The 25,466-nt window shown below is 34.9% G+C and overlaps 1 protein-coding gene and 1 non-coding gene across 2 annotated transcripts; both read left to right on the forward strand.

Annotated features, from left to right (window-relative positions):
• The first annotated feature begins 37 nt into the window (after positions 1 to 37).
• LOC136811487 (WD repeat-containing protein 43-like) lies at positions 38 to 19,954 on the forward strand. Its single transcript, XM_067068105.1, has 17 exons — positions 38 to 274; positions 7,661 to 7,783; positions 8,080 to 8,201; positions 9,572 to 9,692; positions 10,043 to 10,182; positions 10,615 to 10,714; positions 11,029 to 11,093; positions 11,186 to 11,246; positions 11,467 to 11,574; positions 11,739 to 11,948; positions 12,412 to 12,458; positions 12,721 to 12,886; positions 13,124 to 13,161; positions 13,586 to 13,649; positions 13,907 to 14,020; positions 14,684 to 14,765; positions 18,632 to 19,954. The coding sequence occupies exons 1-17, from the start codon at positions 80 to 82 to the stop codon at positions 18,847 to 18,849; spliced, it is 1,974 nt and encodes a 657-aa protein (XP_066924206.1). The 5' UTR covers positions 38 to 79; the 3' UTR covers positions 18,850 to 19,954.
• LOC136811565 (small nucleolar RNA SNORD49) lies at positions 14,177 to 14,246 on the forward strand. Its single transcript, XR_010847246.1, has one exon. It is a non-coding gene; the product is annotated as a small nucleolar RNA SNORD49 (small nucleolar RNA).
• Positions 19,955 to 25,466: the final 5,512 nt, after the last annotated feature.

The raw sequence follows: 25,466 nt of genomic DNA on the forward strand, positions 1-25,466 counted from the left end.
TTTCGGCGCATGCGCTTTGATTGGAGGAGAGCACGACATCAAAATTTTCCACTACACGTGCAGGCAAATCTTGGAAACGATGGCTGTAGAGTCAAATACTAGATCTTCTTTCTCATTTGATGGCAATTATTTTGCACTTTTATCCATTGATAATCGTCTACGAATTTGGGATGTTGCATCTGGAAAATTACTTCGTGAATATTCATCAACAGATGATGTAGAATCTACTTGTACCTGTCTGTGTTGGACACGAAACCTCGACCCAAAATCTAAGGTATAAAATTTACTGCTGCAAGCCTAGGCTGGCCATTGTTTACTAGTCCAGGAGCTGGAGCTCAACTACTTTTTGCCTTTACTAATTCTGATGGGGCATTCAGGCTATCGCAGCGCCATCATTCAAATCAGAAAGCGAAGATAGTATTAGACAGGCAGCTGAGGTCACAAAAAAATTGGACGGGGTGCGAACAATCCCAAACCACTTTTAATTGAAAATATACTTTGTTTGTTTTTTTCGATACCAACTTTTTTTCTTAAAAAAAAAAGAGAAATGTTCCAGGTCTTCAAAACTTGAGGGGGGTCCGTGTTTTTGCAAGAATTTAAGGGGGTCCGTGTTTTCGCAAGAATTTAAGGGGGTCCGTGTTTTCGCAAGAATTTGAGGGTTTGTGTTTTGTAAAGGCAGGGATCCCACTCCTCCTAGAATTCCTAAAATTCCTAAAATAAGTCAAAACTCCTAAAATCCTCCTAAAATTCAACAAATTCTCCTAAATTCCTAAAATCTGAAAAATTTATCAAGCACGGTAGCTGATTGTATTTGTATAATCAGACAAGAAACTAAGATTTTTTCCTCAGTGAAGTCAAAACAAACTGCGAGCAAGCTACCTGACCTTGAAACAACATGTTTAAAATGTATATTTGCACTGAAATATTTGAAACAAAAGCCTATGTTTATTGATGGAGTGCAGACTTTATTCAACTAAGAGGGCTCAAATGTTTTAAGAGCAAGGTTTGGTGGTTTGCGCCCTCATCTTTGATTTTTTTTACTTGAGCATAAGCTTTATTACAATACAATGCCTTTCCCTCTTAATCTACTATTCTTTTGCTTCGTTTAAGCAAAAATGAAAAGAAATTATGAACACTGACAACATTTTTCTAACTTCTCATTACAAAATGTTCTAAATAATCTGTCTTGCCGTTCTCTTTCATCTTCTATCATCGTCTATTTTTCATCTATTCAATTTTTTGAAGATCTCAAGATCAGTTATTTGCAGTTCCGTAGGAAGCAATTTCATATTGGGGGGCTGAAGTTTAGTGAAACTGCAAGGGCCAACCATGGTTTGGCCCGAGGGGAAAATTTTGAAAATTTGAGCTCTAGATTGCTTGAAAATGCACTCAGAACAAAATGCTTTCGAGAACAAATTAAAAATTAAAAAATAAAAACTTGGCATTTTGCAAAATAACCATTTTTGAACAAATTAGCGCTCAATAGTTGAGGCACAACTATTATGACTAGTTTTATTTTGTTTGTGTATTAGGACACATTGGTCTCCAAACCTGTCGTCTATTTTTTATCTTTTCAATTTTTGGAAGATCTAAAGATGAGTTTTTGGTAACTAGCCTTCTGTTGAAATATCTTTTGTTACTTTGAATAAAATCAGTCTATGTTGCTCAGATTACATTTCAAATTTGTCCCCAGTTTTTCTAATTCAAGATGCCTTTTGTTAATATTTTTTTGATCTTCTAAGTTAGCAGTAAGTATGACTGGTGATTTAGCCATAATGAGAGAATTTCTTTTAGAACGAATAATAGTTTACCAATACATATGGTAATTTTATTTCTGTTACATTATTTCAGTCTTCCTGTGGGTGATTTTTTTTTTCGATAGAACATTTTTCTGATTGCTGACTTCAGGTCGATTTTAGAAATTTATTTCTTAAATTTTCCTTAAATCCTCCTAAAAAGTTGAAAATTCTCCTAAAATTTGACCAAAATCCTCCTAAAATTTGTCCTAAAATTAAGATATTCAGGCGTGGAAGCCCTGTAAAGGTCTAGGGTCCGGGCCGGGTCCTGGTTGTACAGTACGTTGGGACAATTGGGCAATTTTTGTATGGAAATACAGAATTAGCAAAAAATATTAGATTCCCAGACACTTTATCGAAAACCTTAAAAATTTTAACGGATTTTTCAATGACAGCAATATGACGACATTGGGTACCACTTAACCCCCTCCCCCCTCAGTATAGACCTAACTCTTCATACAAAAATTACAGGAAACGCATGTTTTGGACTTTGTACCCTATGCTGCACGCAAGCACTTAGGCCAAAGTCAAAAATCAGTTTTTTGAAGTTTACAAAAAAACGCCACATAGAAGATCTTTCAAATTCAGACCTTTTCAAATTCAGTATGTGAATAGAGCAGTTAAAAATACAACTTTTCTATTTTTCCTTTTTTTTGCAAAAGCTCTAGGAATGAAAATAAAGGGATAATGATAATTGGATAATATTCATTGATGTTCCGCGGCACTATCATAAAGATAGAATCGCTTTGCGTACTCTTTGCTTGAGAAAATGATTGACAGATTGAAGTTTTTCACCTGCGCGAGAACTTGCGGGCATTCTTGGCTCAATCCTCAGACTGCGCTAAAAATGGTAGACTGAGCTGTGATATATCATTTCGATGGAAGTTGTTTGAATGTTTACAAGGGTCTTGACAGAAAATCATTTGTTTTATTGTCAATGATGACAGTGCGGTTATTAATTTTGTTAGATCTGACAAATTGATGTTTGTAAGTGCACTTTATAGTTTTGATTCCCATTGAAGAATCATATTCTGGTTTTCATGTTATTATATGCTTTTTTAGAACTTTAGAGCTAGCTTGCCCCTGGAGAAAGCAATGTTTTATCTTTTAAGGGACTTTTTCTCCATATAGTCAAGTTCATTTGCCTGCTTAATGCTATTAAACATCACATTCAGACATTATCAAATTTAATCAAATCTACTCTCGACAATTTGGTTTTCATAAGGCTCACTCTCCTGAGCATTCACTCATTAATATTGCCGAACGTATCCAAAACTATCTTGGCAATGGTGGGTTTGCCTGTGGTGTATTTGTCGATCTACAAAAGGCTTTCGACACAGTTGATCACGAAATTTTACTTGAAAAACTTGATCACCACGGAGTCAGAGGCATTGTTAACGACTGGTTCCGATCTTACCTCACTAACCGCTCCCAGTATGTTTCTCTTGCAGGCTCAAATTCCCTTTTAAAATCTATTAATCATGGAGTTCCTCAGGGTTCAGTCTTGGGTCCTCTGTTGTTCTTGCTGGTTCTTGTTGTATATAAACAATCTTCACCGCTGTATAAGAACCTCTGAAACATCTCTTTGCTGATGATACTAATTTACTAAATTTTTCAAAAACTGTAATGGAGTCTTTGGGGGAGGGTTAATGCTGATCTCAGAGTTTTAGTCAGCTGGCTTAATACCAACAAAATTTCTATGAATGCTAGCAAAACTGAGTTTGTTATTTTTCGTTCCCCTTGGAGACAGATGGACTGTATTCCAAGAATTAAGCTTTGCGGGAAAATTCTATCACCAAGTAAGAGTGTGAAGTATTTGGGTGTTTACCTTGACAATCATCTAAACTGGAAGGTTCATACTTCTTTCGTTGCTGCTACATTGAAAAGGGCAAATGGGGCAATATCCAAACTTCGTCACTATGTTTCAATTCACATCCTTCTAAACATTTATCATGCAATTTTTGCTTCTCATGTTTGCTATGCTAGTCAACTCTGGGGACTGTGTGACAATACTGTCACACATAGAATTCTTACTCTTCAAAACACTGCACGAAGACTCGTGACCTTTAGTGAGCCAAGAACTTCTGCCACTCCCCTGTTTAATGAGCTTAAATTACTCAAATTCTATGATCAGGTGAAAGTAATGAATTTCTTATTTATTCAAAAATACCTCCAGGATAATCTTCCATCTGATGTTCTATCAACACTTAATTTTGATTAAATTGATCACAAAACTGGCACCAGGGGCAAAGCTATTAAACTACCAAAACTTTCAACGGTCAAAACCACAAATTTTGGACTTAACTCTTTCTCTTGTCTTTCGTCAAAACAATGGAATGAGTTACTAATAAATCATCCTGACACTGATTTTACAATCTTGATACTGATGAACTAAAATCTTAAGCTACAAAATTCTATTTAGACAAATACAAAGCTGAAGACGAATAATCTTTGTGTGTGTGCGTGTATTGTGTGTGCGTGAACTTAGTGTGTTTCCCCAGGGTGGGAGGGGGTGGGTAGTGTAACAGGAAGAACTTTATAAATAAAACTACTCAAAGAAATTGTCATAAAATAAAAGTAAAAATATTTCTTATATTCATTATTTTGTGTCACTGTTAATATGTGTCCTGCCAAGCGATTTCCATAACACCTGATTTAAACCGGTTATCGAAAAACCGATCTTTGCACCAGTGCCGATCGTTCGTGCAACTGGTTCAAACCGACTGCTACCGGTTTGGAAGAGAAGAACACCGGTTTTGCAATAGATTTCAGCTGCCAGCAGTTCCAAAATAATATACTGCGCATGCCTTTATTAAAAAAAAAGTAAACAAAGCCCCTCCATACAAATCTATCTTTCGTAAATAAATTTTTTATGCAAGTTTAACAGGATGGGAGTGTTTATTTTTGACACCATTCATGTATTAGTGCAGTTCGATTAGTTATAATTTTTCATTATGTCAGATTATGTTACTCAGGCTTCAGCATATGAGGCCTGCGATTCATCGCACTAGTAAAATATGTAAAATCAATTCAGGCGTGCGATGCATCGCACGTGCAGAAAAAACTTCTTTAAAAAAGAAAGTTTCTTTCTCAATCTTTCCACGCTTTTCTCTCTGGCATCATAAAAGAAGAAACTCCCTTATTTGCTTGCCTTTTTGCTGAAGAGAAAATCTCTTCGTTAATTGTTGCTGAGTAATTTTTCTTTCTCTCTGGTTATTACGTCATAACAAATGCTCGGTTCATATCTTAGTAAAAGATGAAGAAAAAGAAGCACATGCGAAAAAATTCCTTTTACATTTTACAAGTCTAGACATTTATCTTCTCTTTTGAATTTCAAAGAGAGAGGAATGTAGTTGTTTAATAAAGCGTGTTGATAAACAACTTTTGCATATTTAATTAATATTGTTCAATGTGCACTCACTCTCCCCTGTATCACTATCGATCTTTTTAAAGACACCCCATTCTCACAGACCCGGTGGGATTTTTTCGGCCAGTGGGGGTAAAAATAACGGACTAAAACTCAACGGGGATTAATAATCCCATACTCTTTATTGCTGGGGATTTCAATTCTTTTGTTTTCAAGTCAGAAGATTCAGTGGGGATGGGCCAAAATAAGTTTTTTAACCAAAATTAAAAAAAATCTTTGATTTGCTGAAATTTAAAAAAATTCCTGTTTGACCAAAATTAGTTCTCGCCAAAATTTAAAAATCTTAGATTCGTCCGTTCGTCAAAATTAGTGCTCACCAAAAAAGGTTCCCTTAAGGTATTATTTTAGGCGGAACTGCTTTTGAAGAAGCTTTTTCATCTTAAATTTAACGATTGTAAATTGTAAAAAATCTTGTTCAAAATTTTATAATCTTCAAGATAGACCATCAGACCCACCTCCCTAAATTTAGGATTGGGTGACAGCAACCAAACACCGGCTGTTTCTCAGGATTTAAGTCAGTAATTTGAAACAAATTACAGTTTTTGCTAGTGATTAAATCTTAAATTTATTTTGTCGGCTCCGTAAACCAGGTTGACACGGTTCCAAAACCGGTAGAGATCGCTTTTCAAACTGGTTTGTACCGGTTTGTATGTAAAAATCAACAAGCTCGAGATACTCAATTTTAGAAACTTTGACATCGATTTCTCACCCGTTTTAAACCGGTTTAAGTCGGGAAAAACCAATCTCAACCGGTGTTGCGAGTCAAAACCGGTGTGTTTTTGCTGTATGGAAATCGCTTGGTAGGACACATATTATGATAATCGTTTATTCATTTTTTCTTTAGTTCTGTAATAATTTTTCAGTTTCTTCTAGGTTCCCCATTGTATTAGAGAAATCTATTATTTTTTTGTAAGGGGTTATCCTGCTGTGTTGCAGCGAAAATATATTCAATTAAAAAAAAATACATTCAATTATCAAGGAGAGTAGCGTGGGAAATGTGGTATGTTAGCAATATCACTAAAATTTGACATTTTATAATTCAGCAGAATAAATCTTAAAGTTTTTCTGAGATCTGTCCAGGGCATTGGTTAATAACTTGGTTGCATATCTTCAAGAAAAAACATTTGACTGCTTGGTCATTTCAAATTCTTGGAAATTGTGTAAAGGCCTAAATCAAAAACTTGTGTATAAGTAAAAAAGAGCAAATCTCAATGACAAAGTGGTCTTTTTCAATGAAATTTTCACTCAGCCTATCAGAAAAACTTCCACTCAAAAGACAAAGACAGGGGTATCTCTCAGACAGGAACTTTATACACGAAATGCATTCAATTTTGGGGATACATGCAGCCTACCACAGCCTAATCTCAAATAACTTTTACGTAAGAAAAAGATTGAGACCATTCAAGTGTTATCAAATGTTTGAAAAACAATTATTGAATGATGTAACTTTAACTTATTTCACAAAAGGTCGAAAAAAAGAGGGGGGTCGAACTTAAACCTGGGAAAAAGAGGGGGTTGGAGAATTTTCATTTTTAAGAGAGGGTTGAGCTAAAAGAGGCGGTGCCATTTTAAGGGGGGGGGCTTGATACCCCTCTGCCCACTATGTGCACCTAATCCAAACTGAGTGATATGCTTTATATCAAATTTCAATTGTCAATATACCTTATTACATGAAAATAAATATGGAAGTATTTAACACAAATTGAAAATAGACGATATCGACTTTACCGAATTCTCCCCGAATGATTACCCATGATGCATTGCGAAAAAAAATTCACGGACGATAACCCAAACCCTAACAATGCATCATGGGTAATCATTCGGGGAGAATTCAGAAAGCCGATATCGTCTATTGTCATTGAAAAAGCAAATAAAATTTGTGTTAAATACTTCCATATTTATTTTCATGTAATAAGGTATTTCAATATCAATGGAGGGTCTGCTTCAAAAATTTAATGTCGTCAAGCTTTTATTAAACCAGTATTTGTGTAATTTGGACTTTTTTGTGTTGCCATGCTAAATTCCAAGGCAAAAAAACCTGATTTATAGGGGGTCTTCAAAATCAAAAATGACCTATATTACATCAATTTCTAGAGTTATGGGCTTATGGCTGCTTTTGTTGTGAAAAATGCCTTTAATCTCGCAAAAACTATGAATTTTTTGAGTTTTCCTTAGGGAAATTAGTTTTTGGCTAATCTTTTCATGCACTTCTTTAAAAGAAATTTGGAAAGTAATATTGCTTCAGTAAGAACTAAATAGTATGAACATACCCAAGTTTGAAAGAAAAAAAATGTCAGAAGTTGAAAAGTTCAGAAAACCAATCTTTTCTAAGGAGGAAACACAAGTTGTCTGTTCCCTTATTAAAAACAGGAGAGCAGAAAACATCTGTGCTCAAATATTTCATTTTCTAACATCTATAAAATATTTTGCTTTTAAGGATGGTCGTAAAAGGAAGAAAGAAAAAGGGAAAAGAGAACAACTTTCCAGCTTACTGATTGGATACAGGAATGGTGGCTTGGTTGCCTACAATAGCAATTCTGACCAACTTGAGCAAAACTATGTAAGTATTTCTGTTCAGCACTTTTATCTTGAAAGTCTCCTGGGGTTTAAGGTCATACACAAATAGTAAAAGAAGTGAAAGACCTTTTGCTGCTGGCCAGAGAAGTTAAATGAAAAACAAGAAAACTGTTTTTCTGATAGCCTTATTGTCTTGATAGAAAATTCCTTTAATAATTTGAGTCAAGCCTAAGAAGTTATATACTGTATGTCCCAATTTAACACAAATCTGAAATCCAGTGGAATTTCTTTTTTTAATTTGAACAAGTTCAAAATAATTGAAACTTTTTTTTCATTTAGAGAGATGGGCATTCTAAAAAGGTCAATTGTATTGACTATAACTATTCAAATAATAATTTCTACAGTTGCTCTGATGACAAGCATATAGTAGAATGGAATATACATACCAAAGAACTGATAAGGTAATGTGATTTTTCACAATTCTAACTCTTTCAGGCCTTGATATTTATTTATTAAATTGATCTTTTTAAAAAAGAACTCAGCCAAGTTGAACCAATTGCAATTGGTTATAGTAATATCGCAAAGTTAAGTGTATGGTTCTGCGTGGTTATGAAAAATTTTGTTTTGCTTGCATGATTCTGGATTTGACTAGGACAATCTGAAGAGTGTTTAAAAATAAACTTTTATCTGTTGGACATTATTGAAAGTAGCCATCATAAGTAGGGCTGCTTTACCTACAAAATTTTTGGACCTACCCCGGTGGAGGTCCTATAAATTAACCTGTGTTTGTTCGTTCGTTCGTCTGATACCAACTTTTCTCAGTATTGAATCATAGGAATCTTTTGATTTTTGGTACAAAGGTGCAAAATGTGACGGAGCCCAATTTTTGGGCAAATTTGGGCCAAAAAACGGCTAAAAAACGGGGTTTTTGGACTTTGGATCATTAATTTTTTTTGATTTTTTGCATGAAAGTAGGGTATCATAGGTAAAAGATGGCTCAGGCAGAATTTTGCAAAAACATTTTGTTGGCTCAAAAAACGAATGTTTATCTATAAGAATCAATATTAATAAGCATACATCAATGTTCTTAGTCAAATTACTTAATTTTTTATGAGATAGATGTTTCTTTTTGCTTACATTAAGAATATGCATGTGTGTTTAAGACAGGAAATTTTAATTGCTTGGCGTTTTCTTGTAGAAAAGCTGTTATTATTATATTATATATATATTATTATATAAATTATCAATTACTTAGGTATTAGCTTTTCTCGAGATTGGTTTTTTCATTCTTTATGATATTTTGCACAAAGATGCATAACTATAAACCTTCGAATGTGAAGGAGTCTGATTTTCAAATAAAAATGTTATTGGGCAATGTTTCAAATGTTTTTGGACTTCGTGAAATATTGGATCGTTTTTTTCTGATTTTTAGCATGAAAGTAGGTAAAAGATGGCTCGAGCAGATTTTTGTAAAAAAAAAAAATTCGGCTTAAAAACACATCTTTATCTATAAGAATCACTATTAATAAGTATACATCAATGTTCTTAGTTGAATTACTCAATTTTTTGATGAGATAGATGTTTTTTTTTTGCTCACAAAGTCTTGAATATGAAAGAATATTTCAAGAGCATGAAATTTTGGTTTCTAAACGTTTTTTTATTAGAAACAGACGACTAATTTAAATAGATCATCACTATATGTGTTCTAAATGATTGTTTAATGGTCACGTCACGTAGATATCAATTATAAATGTGTTAAATGCATGACCAGGTAGGTCCATAAAAGTATCACTTGTTTTTCATTGAATTATTTTGCTTCATATTCCTTTAGTAAGTGGAAAGCAGGAAAGAGTGCAATCAACAGAGTTGCAGTTACTCCTAGTGGAAAGAATCTATTGTCAGCTGGGATGGTAATAAAGTTATGGGATCTAGAGACAAAGAAAGAAATTATGGTAAATATTTCCTTATGTATTTACAGGGGGGTCAGGGTCCAGGATACCAACCCAGGGCCCAAAAACCTGACTTTTCGAGATTTGAAAGTAGGAGACACCACCACCACCCCCTAAATTGGTATCAATACCAACTTGAAAACCCTAATTTTCTAAAAAAAAAGGGGACCCACCCACCTAAATTGGTGTCGATACAAACTTGAAAATCTCAATTTTTCTGTAAAAGAGGTTAATTAGGTTTTCTTGGGTACCTAATAAGCGTCCCCCCCCTTGACTTAAGACTCAGTGAGTCGCTTAATTTTTGCCTGGGATCGTAACCTAGGCCGAAGCTATGAATCTTCTTTCCATTTTAGAAATTCGATGGACATGCTTCACCTGTATCCATATTACAGTTCTCTGGATATCGCTCTCCAAACAAGACATCTGATGATGATGATGATGATGGATGCTACTTCTTATCAGGCTCTCTTGAAGATAGACAAATAAGCTCTTGGTATTAAGATTTGTTTTCCAACTTTGTGTTATACAAGACCAAAAATTTGTCACTTCATTTTCCTTGCATGAATACCTTGTCTTTTTCAATTTCCGAAAACAAATTGTTTTCTTGTTATTGCTAAAAAAATTGCATTCAAACCATGGAAAAAAACTTAACCCGTTGTGATGTTTATGTTTGACTATTTTATTTTCTCATAATACAGCCTCTTGGGGCATCAAATCAGACACTGACAAGGCTGGGAAAAATTTTTAATGAAGCTTTAAAAGGGGTAGGATTTGAAAGGTGTAAACATCTCAAAATCTTGACGCAGAAACCCATTCTATAATACCACTAATCAAAATTACTCCTGAAAGTAATATTTTATTACCTTTGATTATTGTAAGGGTCAACCAAGACCTTTTTAAACTATTTTCAAATATCTGTTTATAGGCAAATTAATCATTCACAACCTGATAAATCAACAGTGGCTTCCTTTGTCACCAATGAAATTCCTTTGTATCTCAGTGTTGCTCTGGAAAAGGATTCAAAGGTAATGTGGTTCCCTTAGCTGTCTCTTCTGATCTGATTCAAATCTGTATCATTTTTGGTGTGTAAGAGCTTCTCCACACAAAACCAAAGATTATTTAAGTTGCAATCAATCACACCAAGATTCAAACTGACAACTTGTGGGAAGATTGTCACACATTAAGTTTTGAATTTTGTATTGGTATAGCTTTCATGACTGAGACCCCTCTCTGAAAAATTATTACAAAGGCAGGATCCTTTATTAATACTGTTCTACAAAACAACACCTAATAAATTTGTAAGAAGATCTTTCCTAATAAAGATTGCTTTTTGTTTCAGCCTGTCAAAATGGTTGTTGGTTGCCAAAATGGAACAGTTCATTTCTATGAATTCCAAATGAATGGGTAATTATCATTAACTTCCTCTGTTATTTTTGAACCAATAGCTCTTTTAGGTATACCTCAAAGAATAAATAACACTCACTTTGTTATTTCAGAAAAGTTCAAAGACCATTAGAACCAAGCAAATCATTGTCACTTTCTCTTAAAGACGGAAATGTAAGTTGACATTTTGATTAAATTGTCTAAATATTTTTAGTCTGTTAAAAGTGTTTTCCTATGATATAGAAAGGTTGAAAACATTTTATGCTTTGGGAAATTTTTGTTAGTGCAGTGAAGAAAATTGTTCTTTGTTGTGGCAAATGGTAAATGATCTCCTTTTCAAAAAGTTTGAACAAATTATTGAAAATCTGATTTCATACCTTTTTTTCATTCATAGAAAAATATACCAGCAAATCTATATGGAGGTTATGTAGAAAATCTTCAGGGAGATTTGACCACTAAGATAGCTAATGGCTCTTCTGTTCAAATGGACTTCAACTCCTTTGTAAGTTAGGTTTATCAATGTTTTCCTCGTCCTATTCTAATATTAATATCAAGAAATGATGTTGTAATGCTGTTATTGAGTTCTACTGGATCAGAGTATATATCATCTTTTAATATTAGTCTCCATTCTGACGTCATGGTGTATTTTGAACTTTATAATTTTAGAATTTCACTGAAGCAGGAAAGGAGGAGAGCATAACAAAAGACTTATCATCAAACTTGTTTATGAAAGAGCATTCCAAAATATCAAAGAAACCTGTAGAATTAGCTCAAATACGAGGAAAACAACATGTAATTGGAAGTACATTCACGGCACCTGCAAAAATACCTAAACTAGACATCAATGATAATTTGCAAGATCTTCAAAAAACAGATGTAAGTCAGACCATTTTACCAGGTTTGTCCCTGTTGTTCCCTAAGTCTCACCTACTGTCTTCACAAGAAGAAAAGGTGCAATGTTTCAATTAGGAGAGAACTATTCCATGTGATTGAGGTCTTAAATTTGGAAAAACATTTAAATGAGCAATAATTTCTCTACTGAAACAGCATCTGCTTATGGTGTGTTTAACCCAAAATTTTGAGATGGTTCTGTGAGCTGGTACTAAATGGGTTAACACTTTCCAGATACAATACAGGGATCGAATTAGCGTATCGCATTTCGCAATTCGCGATGCGTTTTTGGATTACTTGCAAGCTAAAAATTGAAAATTGATCCATTTTAGGATGCAAAATCATGCTTATCAAAAAATTGCGATGCACTTTCTATCCCTTATTTCGATGCCTGCAATACCATAATTGAGGAAGGCATTGCTATTATTTCTTTCTTTTTTTCTTCCAGATGTCAATGGTTGAAAGGCTGAAGAATTTAAAAGATAACGAATTCGGGTAATTCTTTTTTATATTTGGCAAAATCTTGATGTCTTTAAGTTGAAATTCTCCTTCAGACAAGACCAAGAGGTTACTAGGTCAGTTTGGATTTAGGTGCATTAGTTTTGACCTCTGAAATCAAATTCATGGCTAGTCGTACTGACTGACCAACTATAGATAATTGGCTCATAAAACAAAAATAGATCAATTTTAAATATTTTATGGTGTTCCATCTTAATTGAGCTGGTGAATTTTCATGAATTATACCTTATCTTCACAGTCAAATGACAAATGCTGGTTCAATTTCCGTGCTACTCACACAAGGACTTCACACAAAAGATACTAAACTATTAGATGAAGTCATATCAAAACAATACCATGTCAATGTTATTAAAAATACTTTGAAGAGAATGTCTGCTTCTGATGCTGTAAAACTACTGATCCTTGTAAGTTGCTCGCTCATGTTTTTATTGTTTGTTTTTTGTTGCTGTTTTTCTTTTAGTATATCAGGCAAACTGAATTCCCCTCAGTTGTAGAGCTTTCTGCCTGCAATTAATTATGCAACCTGTCTCTCATTGCATGCAACCATATGTTTAAAATTGCAGCAACCATATGTTTAAAATTTTGCAGAAGGATTTCCATCTATGCTTACTACAGCTTATATTCAACTCTTTTTATTCTAGATTGTTGATCAGATTCATCACCAACCTAAGCTTATGGTGTAAGTTTATTCGTGTTTTGTTTTGTTTTGTTGACTTCTTTGATAGACAACTAAGAAAAATTGCAAGATCAGCAACTGTAGTGCAAAGGTAGATTACCTTATTACACAAATATCACTAGGCAAGTATTCAACGGCCTTGAAATTTGCACGATCTGAAATTAACACAAATTTTGCTTTTTCAAGGAAACAGCGGCTGGTTTTAATTAAGGGTTTTTTAAATGACTAGTGATATTTGTCATGGTATGCAACACGTATGCCAGATCATGGCAACATTGTCAGGAATAGTGTGTGGTATCTCTCTGCTTTAATGACCGACAATTAATGAGAAGGTTAGCTATTGCAATCCATTGAGAAAAAGTGGCACTCTGCCATACATTCATTTCTAATATTCAGAACCTGAGTGAAATCTTTTTTACTGTTTTAGATTCAACAACATGATGGCTTGGACAAAGAATATATTAGCAATTCATCTCTCGTCCATTTTGTTGGTAAGAAAGGTCTTGAAAATGTATTTATTTATTTATATGAAACGCATGTCTATGATGAGTTGTGCAGGGGTATTGAATTTGCATGCATGTATGCAAAAATGGTGAACAAGACTGACTAAACTTCAAGTGGAAGGTTGGTTGGTCCCTGTTTGCATTAAAATTGCACAATCTGAGCAGCATGACATCCTCATAAGCTGTTTTCTAGTTTGGTTATTGTCACACACTCTTCATAACATAGCTATCTTTTTACAATTTAGATGTCTGATGTTGGTGATGCGACTGGCAAACTATTTAATCTCTTGAAAGCTCAACAGGAAACATATCCTGCTCTCTTCAGCTTTCAGGGAAAAGTCGACCTGTTGATTTCTCAGGTAAGTTTTTTTTAGTCCAAAATTTCAGCTGAATGTCTTTGGCAATTTTGTTGTTATATGAAGTCTGTATTTATGATGAGTGAGAACTAACTGATGTTCCTAAATTCTCTGAAATAGGACATATAAAACAAATAAACATTAAATTTCCAAAGTGACTGCCAGATGATGACTTATGATAGGAATTGCCGTCTGAACGACAATTGAAGCTAATTTTTTTTATCTGATGGCGTTTTGTTATTTTCTTTTTGATTATATATAAAGTACATTTTGCTAGTTCCTTTGTTGTTTTTATCCACAGTAATCAAATGATGACTCTTGATGGGAATTGCCGTTTGAACGATAATTGAAGCCAAATCTTAAGTCTGATGATTACTCTCTGATTTTTGTGTCTGTATTCTGGTTGTTTTGACTATGACTTGATGATGATTTCCATATAATTGATAGGAAGAGTCTGATTTTAATTGATGTTTCCTTTATATTCTGAGAGTGCAAGTCAAACTACCATTTATTAAAAATTGACCATCAGGTTCAAATTTCTAGAAATACTTGATATTATCTTGATGATGCTTGATGACTCAGAAGTGGTCCTGGAAACTTCAAGATAAGCTGATCATCCTGAAACCCTTCGTCAGTCCACTATGAATTACTATCTTGCTTTATTAGGTTTCAAAAACTCCAGATGAAACCAAGACTGAGAAGGCTCAAGAAGAAGACCTCCTCAACCCATGTGTCGTTTTTCATGATGGTAAGTGTTTCTCCTACTTTAGTATTGTGAATACTGTAATTCATAATTAATTCAAATCATTAAGTACTTATCGATGATGAGTGAGAATTTTTGATAGGAAGAGTCTGATTACTGATGCTCCTAAATTCTCTGAGATAACAAATATCGCAAATACATTTTGGACTTTTCTCAAAAGAATTGATTGCCAGATGATGACTTTTGATAGGAATTGCCGTCTGAACGACAATTGAAGCTAATTTTATGATCTGATGGCAACTTGACAAAAAAATAGTATACATTTACTAAAATACTGAAAAGGGATGGTGGTATGCCAAAAATTCTCGAAATTCCCTTTTGTATGTCTAGGATCTTCGACCCTGCTCTCAGATGAGTTAAAAATCTGAATGTCCAATACCAAATGACGACGTAAGATAGGAATTCTGTGATTTCCTTGAAATTTAAACATTCAAGAAGTCAGGTTCAATATCAAATGATGACTTTTGATAGGAATTGCCGTCCGAACGATAATTGAAGCCAAATATTCAGTCTGATGATATTACGAGCTTTCCAGAATCGTTATTTCTGCCTTCATTTGTTAATTTAACTCTTTTAAATCCACACCGAATCCAATTTTATTGCCTCAACCATTTCAATTCTTTTGTAATAATTCAAATCATTACAAAATTAAATTTTGGAGCCAGATCGATGCAAGTCTTTTCGCATTCATAGACTCTGTAATGTTTATGCGTGTAGTAAAACCTTGCGACACAAATTATTGAGTTTGAAAACTTGGCTTGCTAGTTGTATTTGGCCATTCCATTTCATATCCATACATGGGGTGGACCAGGGGGGGTACATGTTCAGTGTAGTGACCCATGGCCGGTGGGGTGGTGGTTTTTCGAAGTTATTTCCATTTAGTACATGGTAGAAAAAAGGGTGGTCTCCTAAAAAAAATCCCAGAAAAAATTACTACCATGTACTAAATTGGGTGGTACCAAAGTAAACTTTAATTTTAAAGGATAGTATGATGTAGTATATTCAGCTAGATTTGATCAAACCAAATCGAAAAACTGCCAGTTCTATTATCGTACTGCACTGCACTGCGTGCCTTAACTAAAATCTTTCTTTCTTTCTTTTTGTTATGTTTAGAAATTTCAATTTCGAATGTTTGAAATATTCGAATTTCGAATATTTACATAAATCAGTGCTGATTTCGCCGTGACGTTTAATGTTATTGAAGGACTTACTTATTCAAAATGTAAAATGCAGTCATTAACTCAAGAAATGATTTTCAATAGGTTTACTGTATTACTTTCAAATAAACGCCCCCTCAAATAAACGCCCCTCCTAAAAGAAAAATTATTTAATAAACGCCCCCTTGGAATGAACGCCCTCTCTCGCGGAGGGGCGTTTATTAGAAACTTGTTACTTTCAATACAGATTTTAGTCATTTCTTGTAACCAGAGCAGTTTTTCGATGCAATCCCGGGGGGTACTAGGTTTGCGAGGTGACGGGTATGTCCGAGCCGAAAATCGAAAATTGACCCTTTGAGAGACAAAATTTTGGTGATTTTGGGACCCTTTGAGAGACTTTTTCCTAAATTTTGGTCCATTTTTTCCAAATTTTGGTTTGATTTTCACCAAATTTTGGTCAAAATTTTTGGAAATCATGACCCTTTGAGAGAGAAATTTTTGATTTTTGTGATTTTGGGACCCTTTCAGAGACTAACTTTTGAATTTGTACCCCTTTGAGAGACTTTTGAGGAATGAGAAAAGGTACCCTTATGGCTCGCACATACCCGGCACCCATTTTGCCTAAGTACCCCCCCCCCCCCCCCCGGGGATGCAATTTTAATCCTTGAACCAAAGAAGTTTTGCACTAAAATCCTGATAAAGAACTAAAACAAAGAAAGGGCATAATTGCTCCAAATATTAGACTTGAGTCTAAAATAATTAAAAAAACGCCCCCTTCTTTTAAACGCCCCCCTCCCTCGAAAAAAACGCCCCTCTTAAAATAGAAAAAATTAAATATTAAATAAACGCCCCGGGCGTTTATTCGAATTAATACGGTAAGTAGGTTCAAGGAGCCAGCGAAAGCTTTTCTATCCCAAAATTTTAGAAAAAAAATCATGGTTAGTATCAATGACTGTGTTTGTTATTGCTTTCATACTTTTTCAAAAGAACCAGAAAGAATGGTTATTTGTATCAAAAATAAAGACAAAGTAAATGGTACAGGTGTGGTTAGTTTCCTGCAGCGTATTAAAAGGGTGTTGTAAAGATTCAAAATAGGTGATGGTAGACGCTACAGGGTATTAAAAGGGTGGTATGAGGATTGAAATGGGTGGTGCTAGCTTCTACAGGTTATTAAAAGGGTGGTATAGGGATTTATATGGGCGGTGATATCTACTACAAGGTACTAAAGGGTGGTATAAGGATTCGAATTGGTGGTAATAGCTACTACATGGTAGTAAAAGGGGTGGTCCCCTAAAAAAAATCCCAGAAAAAACTAGTACCATGTACTAAAAAAGGGTGGTGGTCCCAAATTTTTTAAAAATTACTGAAAATCAGGTTATTACCCCATGGGTTACTACACTGAACATGTACCCCCCCCCCCCCTGGGTGGACGAACATTCCCATGGAGTAATCCGAGAAGAATTTCCAGAGGGTCTAAAGGAGTGTTTTTCTTCATTTTTCTAAGGGGTAAAAAGTTATTCTAAAATTCGAGGGGGTTCAAGTTTGATTTTTTGCAAATTGTGTTATTTTCAGGGGGTGTTTTGACTTGAAAAGGTCTTCCACCCCTTGTGTTAATTTTTAATGGAACAGCCCATTCAGCGAAGCGTTGTTGTGAAACATGCAAGATCAAATCAAATCTCTGAGTTTCGTAGAAGAGGTCTGGAATTAAGGGGCTATAAACTTTCCTTTTCTTGGTACTCTAACAAATTATCGATGATGAGTGAGAATTTTTGATAGGAAGAGTCTGATTACTGATGCTCCTAAATTCTCTGAGATAACAAATATCGCAAATACATTTTGGACTTTTCTCAAAAAAAATAATTGCCAGATGATGACTTTTGATAGGAATTGCCGTCTAAACGACAATTGAAGCTAATTTTATGATCTGATGACAACTTGACTAGACACTATAGTGAGTCTCATTGGGAATGTGTTGCACTCTCAATGGACCAAGTTTGTATTTAGAATGTACCAATATATCTTCTGGCTGTATTTGCTTCTGCCCTTTAAATTTCTAACAATTATATTATCTAACGATAATTTTAATAACAAATTAGCAATGATGAGAGAATTTTTTATAGGTAGAGTCTGGTTAGTAATGCTCCTAAATTCTCTGAGATGACAAATATCGAAATACCTATTGGACTTTTCTCAAAAAATTTAATTGCCAGATGATGACTTTAGATAGGAATTGCCGTCTGAACGATAATTGAAGCTAATTTTATGATCTGATGGCAACTTGACTAGACACTATAGTGAAAGTCTCATTGGAAATGTCTTGCACTCTCAAGGAAATATACGGATATATCAGACTACGCATAAACTTCTGCCCTTAAAATTTCTTCTCTTTTGCTATTGATTAAATCTTAGTAATAGTTATTTTAGGGGTCAGAAAAACGCAAGTCCTTTCGCACTCATAAACCTTTTAAATGTTCATGCGTGTAGTAAACCCTTGCCACATTTCTTTCTGTGTAAGCTATAAGTTGTTACGCTTTGAGTGCTCTGTGCATGCATCTTACAAAGCAGCATTGGGAATCCTTATACGATGGAGGGGGGGAGCATTGTCGACTAAAGGGACGAGAAAACTTGTTTGAGTGACAGAGGTTAGAGTTTCACTTTTATATCCCCGACTTTTTTTTTTGTTTTCTGCGTTAGATTCGGATGATGAGGATATCCTGGACCGCGTGCGTAGGGATGACGAAGATGTGAGCGAATCATCTCCCGAACAACAAGAAGTAGACGAAGGGGACAAGATGGGAAGTGATGGAGAAGAAGAGAGCGACGCAGTGTCTTCCTCTGATGACGAAGAAGAGATGGAAGTTGCCGGCAAAGGTGACGAGAAAGATGATAGTTCAGATAGTGGAACCTTCTGATGACCATTGGTGTAATGTAGCGAGGGGGAGAGAAAAATGAAAATTTACATCGTGTTAAGTTTACCCAGCTTGGAATTGCTTTAGTTTAAGAACAACCTAACTAATTCAGGATGTGAAGATCTTCTCTCTTAGGCTGACATAATAGGAAATAAGGCTTAGATAGTACAATTTGCCTCCAAATTCAGTTTATCGTCAAAGAAAATTGATTAGGTCTTTGAGTTTTCACTCGTCCTTTTCACTGGTGTAAACTGCACTTTTTCTGAAAATTTTATATTTTTAAGAGATATTTTTATACCCTTTTCACGTACCCGATCTTTTTAACCCTACGTCGTGTTTAGGTAAAGTTTTTTTTGAAATTTTTATTATAACCTTAAAATTTGAATTTATTATTTACTTATATTATGAATATTTCGTCCATGATTTTGAAATTAAACATTTGCTCTAAGTTCAGTTGATTCTATGGAAATCGTGATCTTTGTCTGCTGGCACCCTTGAATCGCGTAGCTCAAAAACCAGGTCGACGAAATGTAATCGTTTTAAAATCCATACATTTTCTGATGCTGAAATTACATCCTGTTTAATTCTAGAATCCGCCTGCAGTGCCTAATTTCGAGGAAACTTCCCTTCTATCTACAGATTTCTGATAGTTCCACCCCCTTTTCTTTAAAAGTATTAATCAAGGAAATCAAAGAAAATCCTTTTTATTTTACAGTGCTAGGATTTTTAGGTACGGAGATTCTCGAAAGTATAATACTCTTTAAATTCGTTCGTCCTTACTGTCTTTGAGTTGGTCAGAACGACCGAGTGAATACTTTTTAGAGTGGATTAATATTGACAGACAAAATTTCGAAAGTGCCATTATATTTTTATTGGATTTATTGAAAGATTAATATGGATCTTATCAGAGTTTCGACATCTTGATTTCTTGAATTGGATTCTTTTTAAATTTGGAAATGATTATGGGCTGCTATAATTTTTTTTACATTACGTTAAATTTTGTGTAGAGATTTTTTATTATACTTAGGCTGACTTTTTAAAGTTTTTTTTTTAATTAGCTTGTCAACCAAAGTGGTAAAGATAACATGTATACATCATGGAATATCAATTTCTTAAATTCGTTGGTATTTCCTTTCGTTCTGATTCTAGAAAATGGTCCATGACTAGTATACTTTACCTTCGTACCAACCCTTGTTCCATACACCTGGCAGCCGTAGTTTTTGAAATTTGAAACTTTGTTGAATTTACAGTAGCAAATATTTAGGAATTTATTCTTCATATTATGGGATCGGAGCCGTTTATTATCCAACTGGAATGAAAAACTCAAACAACTTCGAACCATAATTAGAGAAGTGACCGAAAGGCTGATCATATTTCGAAACGTATACTTCTATGAGTTGCTGGTGAAAATTTGTTGATATTGGTGATGTATGAGAGTTTCTTTACCGACATTTCGTAGCGAAACTTGATCCCTTTTTAGTGGACTTATTTGGAATATCTCTGGTTTGTTTTCACTCGGCTTACGTAATGCCTTATCGGGGGAAAATATTCGTCACTTTTCCCCGATAAGGTACACCAGACGGCGTTTTTCTTGTCTGCAAACAGACCCGATATTTACGGCAATTTGGAAACTTGAGCCGTAAGTACTACGCGAGTTAGACTCGAGTAGTTCTTTTCTTACGCATCCCAAAAATTATTTTGTGATCGAGAGTAGTCTGAATTGAGTTACAACATTGCACTGTTGGAATGTTGCTACACCAATCGCACTCAAGTAGCCAGTCATGGACCATTCTGAAGGGTGAATACGTTCTCAGTACTCAATGTACTTCGTCGAACATTTATGTACCCTCCCTTTCAAATCCATCTAGTACAGATTACTGTAGCCTTCCAGTTAGAAGGTGGGAGCGACTTTTGTCTCAGACCTTCCCAGCAGCCCTAGGCTCCTTAGATGTACGTTCGATCACATATGAAACATAGAATGACCTTATATGCAATCAAGACAGTTTTGTGTGATTATTCACTTGTGGTTCAAGGGGAAATTCCCTATCGACCATAACAAAATTATTTAGTGTTGAATACTGGCCTCTACTTGTTGTTAGCTTTGTGCATTAAAAAGTCTGGGCTGGGGCGTGGTAGTAACTACCAGATTGAACAAAAACATTACACCCTGTCTCTTCCGAGCTTCTATAACTCGAATACAATCTCTGTCTTGTTCAACGTAAATTTATTATAAGAAAATCTCATATAATATTTTCTGCAATTCGAACTTCTGTAACCCGAAATTTTCTATATGAATAGACCTTGTACTTAAAGGGGGCCTTTAAACAATTACCATGGTGATTGAAAATAATTTCAAAATGAGGCAAGTGATGGTTCGTAATGTAATTTATGAAAAAGTCTATGCTACCAGTTTTTGTACGTCGACATACGATTCAATATTCAATAAAGTACTTATCTTTCCAAATGATCTATCTATCTAATAAGTACCAAAGTTAGCTTAAAAAATAATGATATTGAGGCAAGTGAAAGGCCTGTCTCGAGGCCTGTTATGTGCATTGATTTACCAACCACATTTCATAGGTCTTACATCGAAAATAAGTTTGTGGACTCGCAGCTCGCTTCAACAAAAAGAACACCGAATAGTTTGGAATATAGGTAAACAGATTCTATCAGTGCACACATTATGTTTTCTTAAAAAGGCTAAAACGTAGCGGGGTAGTTTCGGATATTGACCGGCAGGCATATATTTAGTTTCACTTCAGTCTCCTACAATCTCTTCCCACGCTACTTGTATAGATATCAATTGAATCGAGCAAAATTGGAAAATTAGATGGCTCTCATAATCTGTTCAAAAATGCGTGATATGCAGATTCACAGTTAGAGAAACGTGTTTTGAAAGAGAGATCTCACTATGTTTACAAAGGCGTTCCCAGCTCAATCAAAGGGACTTCTCACCGTTTTAAAATTTTGCAATATTAATTAATAACAGACATTTTCTGATTACATTTTCAGTCAAAATTTATATCACATTTCAAATCAGTTAGAAGTGTACGACAGCCATAAAAGGATTGAGATTTAATGTGTTAGGACCTTTCCACTGTCCGTAAGAGAATCGACAATCGTTGGAACTTTCATAGAAACACAACACAACCATGAAGACCACAATCTATTTGGCAATTTTAGCTTTCTTGGCAACTGTCTATTTCACAGAAGTTTCTTCAATGTCAACTGGTGGTGGTGGTATGTGGGAAACAAAGAAAAGAAGCCTATCAGCAAAAAAGGTACAAGTTTCTCTGTTTTTTTTTTTCTCTTTATAATCCTTATAATTTGTGCGATTTTCAAAAGATTTATATTATAAAAATTTATGATTCGTCGTTGAAAAATTTCTAAATGTTTGACCCGTAAGACGTGCCCAACTGTTGCTGAAAATGAAATCGTTTATTTTTCTATTTTTTCTTCTATCATAGGATGTCGCATCACTTATACCCGACATCTGCAACATTTGCTCCAAAGCTCAACAAATGTGCTCTCAACAATACAAAAGAGCCGCCTCCGCCAATCAGAAACGAGCTGCAAAATCACACTATCACAACAAACGAACTTACGCCAAAAGACATTTTCGAGAACAACACGCACAAGAGGATGCCGAAATGAATTAACTTGATGTCTGTCTAACTTAATATATAACCTAAAAACTTTCCATCGAGATATTAGATATGTTTATAAGTTCTAAAAGATAAAAGCGTCACCAAAAAAAATGCAAAAACACTGAATAACATTGCTGGATTTTTATGGTACCTTTTTTAACCTAATTTATTTCCTAAAGTCTTTTATGAATATCATATTATCGGAATGCATATTAAATTTATGATATTATTGTCGGAGTATAAATGAATTACATGATACCAACCAAACTTATTTAAAAACTAATTCATTTTCCTGAAGAAGAAACTCAGGCTGTTAAATTTATCATCAAGACGAAGCCCTCCTTTTGAGATGAAAACCCGTGGGGGGGGGCACTCGATTTCTAAACGACGGCATACGCCGCCAAAAAATGGCTTTTAAAACCGGACCCTTACACAGTACACCTCTTGAGCAGTGAAAAGGTACCCTTACAGTGCATTTTACCGAACGTTTCTGACGCTTATAAAGTAGTTTGATTTCATATCTTATTTTACTGAAGCCACCTTAAAACGAGCCAGAGATGTCAACACAATGTGCAAAACAAATCAAAATGTGTGCGAGTCAAAACTATAAAGATAAATCAGATTTTTACTGTCAGACTTTCAATTCAGTAGTCCCAAACACACCCTTGCAGTGTATCCAGTTAAAAGAAGACCCTTGTAGTGCACTTTATCAAAAGTACACCCTTACAGTGCATTTTGAAGGTCTCGAAAAACCTACCCTTAAGGTCGGCACATGCCGTGGATCGAACCATACGAGTGCCCCTCCCCAGTTGTACGCTTGGTATTTGGCTGGTCCTTTTGGCGAGAATCACTGAGCAGATCACAGACAGAAGACGCCTAATATACCCCCAATAGAAACAAGAGACCTTAGCCATTCAGTGGTGGAATAAACCAATATCTAGTTCCTTTTTTTTCTCCCTTTAGAAAACAATAGGGCAATGACAATCAATTTTGCAGCAAACTGAACTTCTCTATGAATTTGATGAAAGTACAGCCGATTTGTAACATTACTAAACAGTGTATAATTTTAAATAAGGATCAAAGTGACGCAGTAATCCTCTTAACTCGTCAATGCTACAATCGGTGACGAAATACTTGGCACAAAAGGAAAATCCACCGGGAAGTTTTGAAACCACAATCGATTTGTAAGTGCTCTAAAATAGGTTCGAAGGGTAGAGTTTTAACTCTGAGTTTTAACGCTAGACTTAAGACTTCAAAAGTTCAAAAATGGTCCAGTAGGGCTTGAAATATAGCCTAGAACCCAATAACTCTCTCCCAGATCGAAATAATCGTTGAAATCAGGTTGAAGGCCTGAAATTGACATTCTCACTCGAACTTCAATTTTCGAAAAATGGTAAATTAGCCAAAAGTGCTAATATGTTATGGCACTGATTGTAGTGTAAATGTAGCTAAGTGACTCCTTTACATCAAAATGATTCAAGGCCATTATAACGATACTTGATCCAAAGTTTTCAACACCTTTTGGTGAACATCAGCTCTTTTGTGACAGGGATGTCAATGTTTCTTCAATTAAAAGTTAATTTTTCAACAATTGAAACGCTTTTATTATCACCCCTATCTCGTTACATTGTAAAATTAGTTGTTCACTGTCAATGTCTGCCTCTGACCACTTGCATCACTTTTAATTTTACTGATGTTGATACAACCAATCGTTGAGCGCAATTTAGAATTTAGAATTTAGAATGGAAAGAAGCGAACTAAGGGACTGGGTTCGAGTTTGGGTCACAGTTGGATAAAGTTGGTGTGAGAATTAAATCGTAGAAATTAATTGAATTTTGATGGACCCGTTTTTATTGTCAACCACAAAATTTTATCCAGGCATTCATATTTCACTCTAGGAAATAATTGGACTATCTTGATTGCTGACATGGCAAATTTTTTTTCTTATATTATCCTCGAAGGAGCTAACAGCCCTAAAAACCTTCTCCCCTACCCTCAGAGAAACAAATTAAGAGGTGGGGCTACCTAAATTATTTTGACAAACAAAGGTAGGTAAAAATGGGCAACTCTCTGGTTGTTTGTCTAATTGGATGGGCGTGGCAAAATATAATGATTTATGCAAAGATTATTAATATATATTTGTAGGTAATCATTTACCATCATTCAATTAGACTTAAGTTTCAAATTATAGCAAAATTTAGTCAGAGTTCAGTTTTGATGAATTAGAATTTTGAAATCTTTTCACAAAGCTAAATTGGCCAATTAATTTGAAAAATGATCCTTAACCCTGACATATATAAGGGGAAACCTATTTTGATGATACAACACTCACTCGCAATCTTTAAAGCTCCGTGCATCTAAAGACGTCATAATGAAGACTTGGAAAACCTACTTCATGGTTTTATTTCTCGCTTTGATTGGTGGAGCATTTAGCATGAGCACAGGGGGAAATGGAATTTGGGAAGGTAGTAAAAAGAAACCCAACTTGAAACAGGTCAGTATTTTTCTTTGCGGTAAAGAATTACCGAGGTTAAGCATACCAGGATAATCACGACGACGCGGACGAAAAATAGCTAGTAAAAATACGAAATTTGATTGGTTGAAACTCACTAGCCTGTTAACTTTTCGTTCGTCGTCGTGATTTTACCGATTTACTTAACTTCACTACTATCAAAGTAAACTCATCGATTGCCACCCATGCAAAGTGATTGACAGGCGTTGCCGGGCGTTGCTCTTTCGTTTTGTGTCTGTAGTTTTTGTGGCCCTGTATAATTGCAATACGTCCATGATGTATATAATGGACAAAAAAATGTTACGAAAACGACAACATGTTTCCCCTCTCTGGTTCAAATCTTCATTATTTGATTCGTTTTGTGTCTACCATTTTCACATTTGACGAACAACACATAAAGGTGACCATTTTTCCGATTTCTTTTGCAGGACACGATCTCGTTGCTACCAGAAATTTGCAAC

This window comes from Clytia hemisphaerica, unplaced genomic scaffold (genome assembly GCF_902728285.1).
Source record: "Clytia hemisphaerica strain Z4C2 unplaced genomic scaffold, Clytia hemisphaerica genome assembly, whole genome shotgun sequence".
Lineage (NCBI taxonomy): Eukaryota > Metazoa > Cnidaria > Hydrozoa > Leptothecata > Clytiidae > Clytia > Clytia hemisphaerica.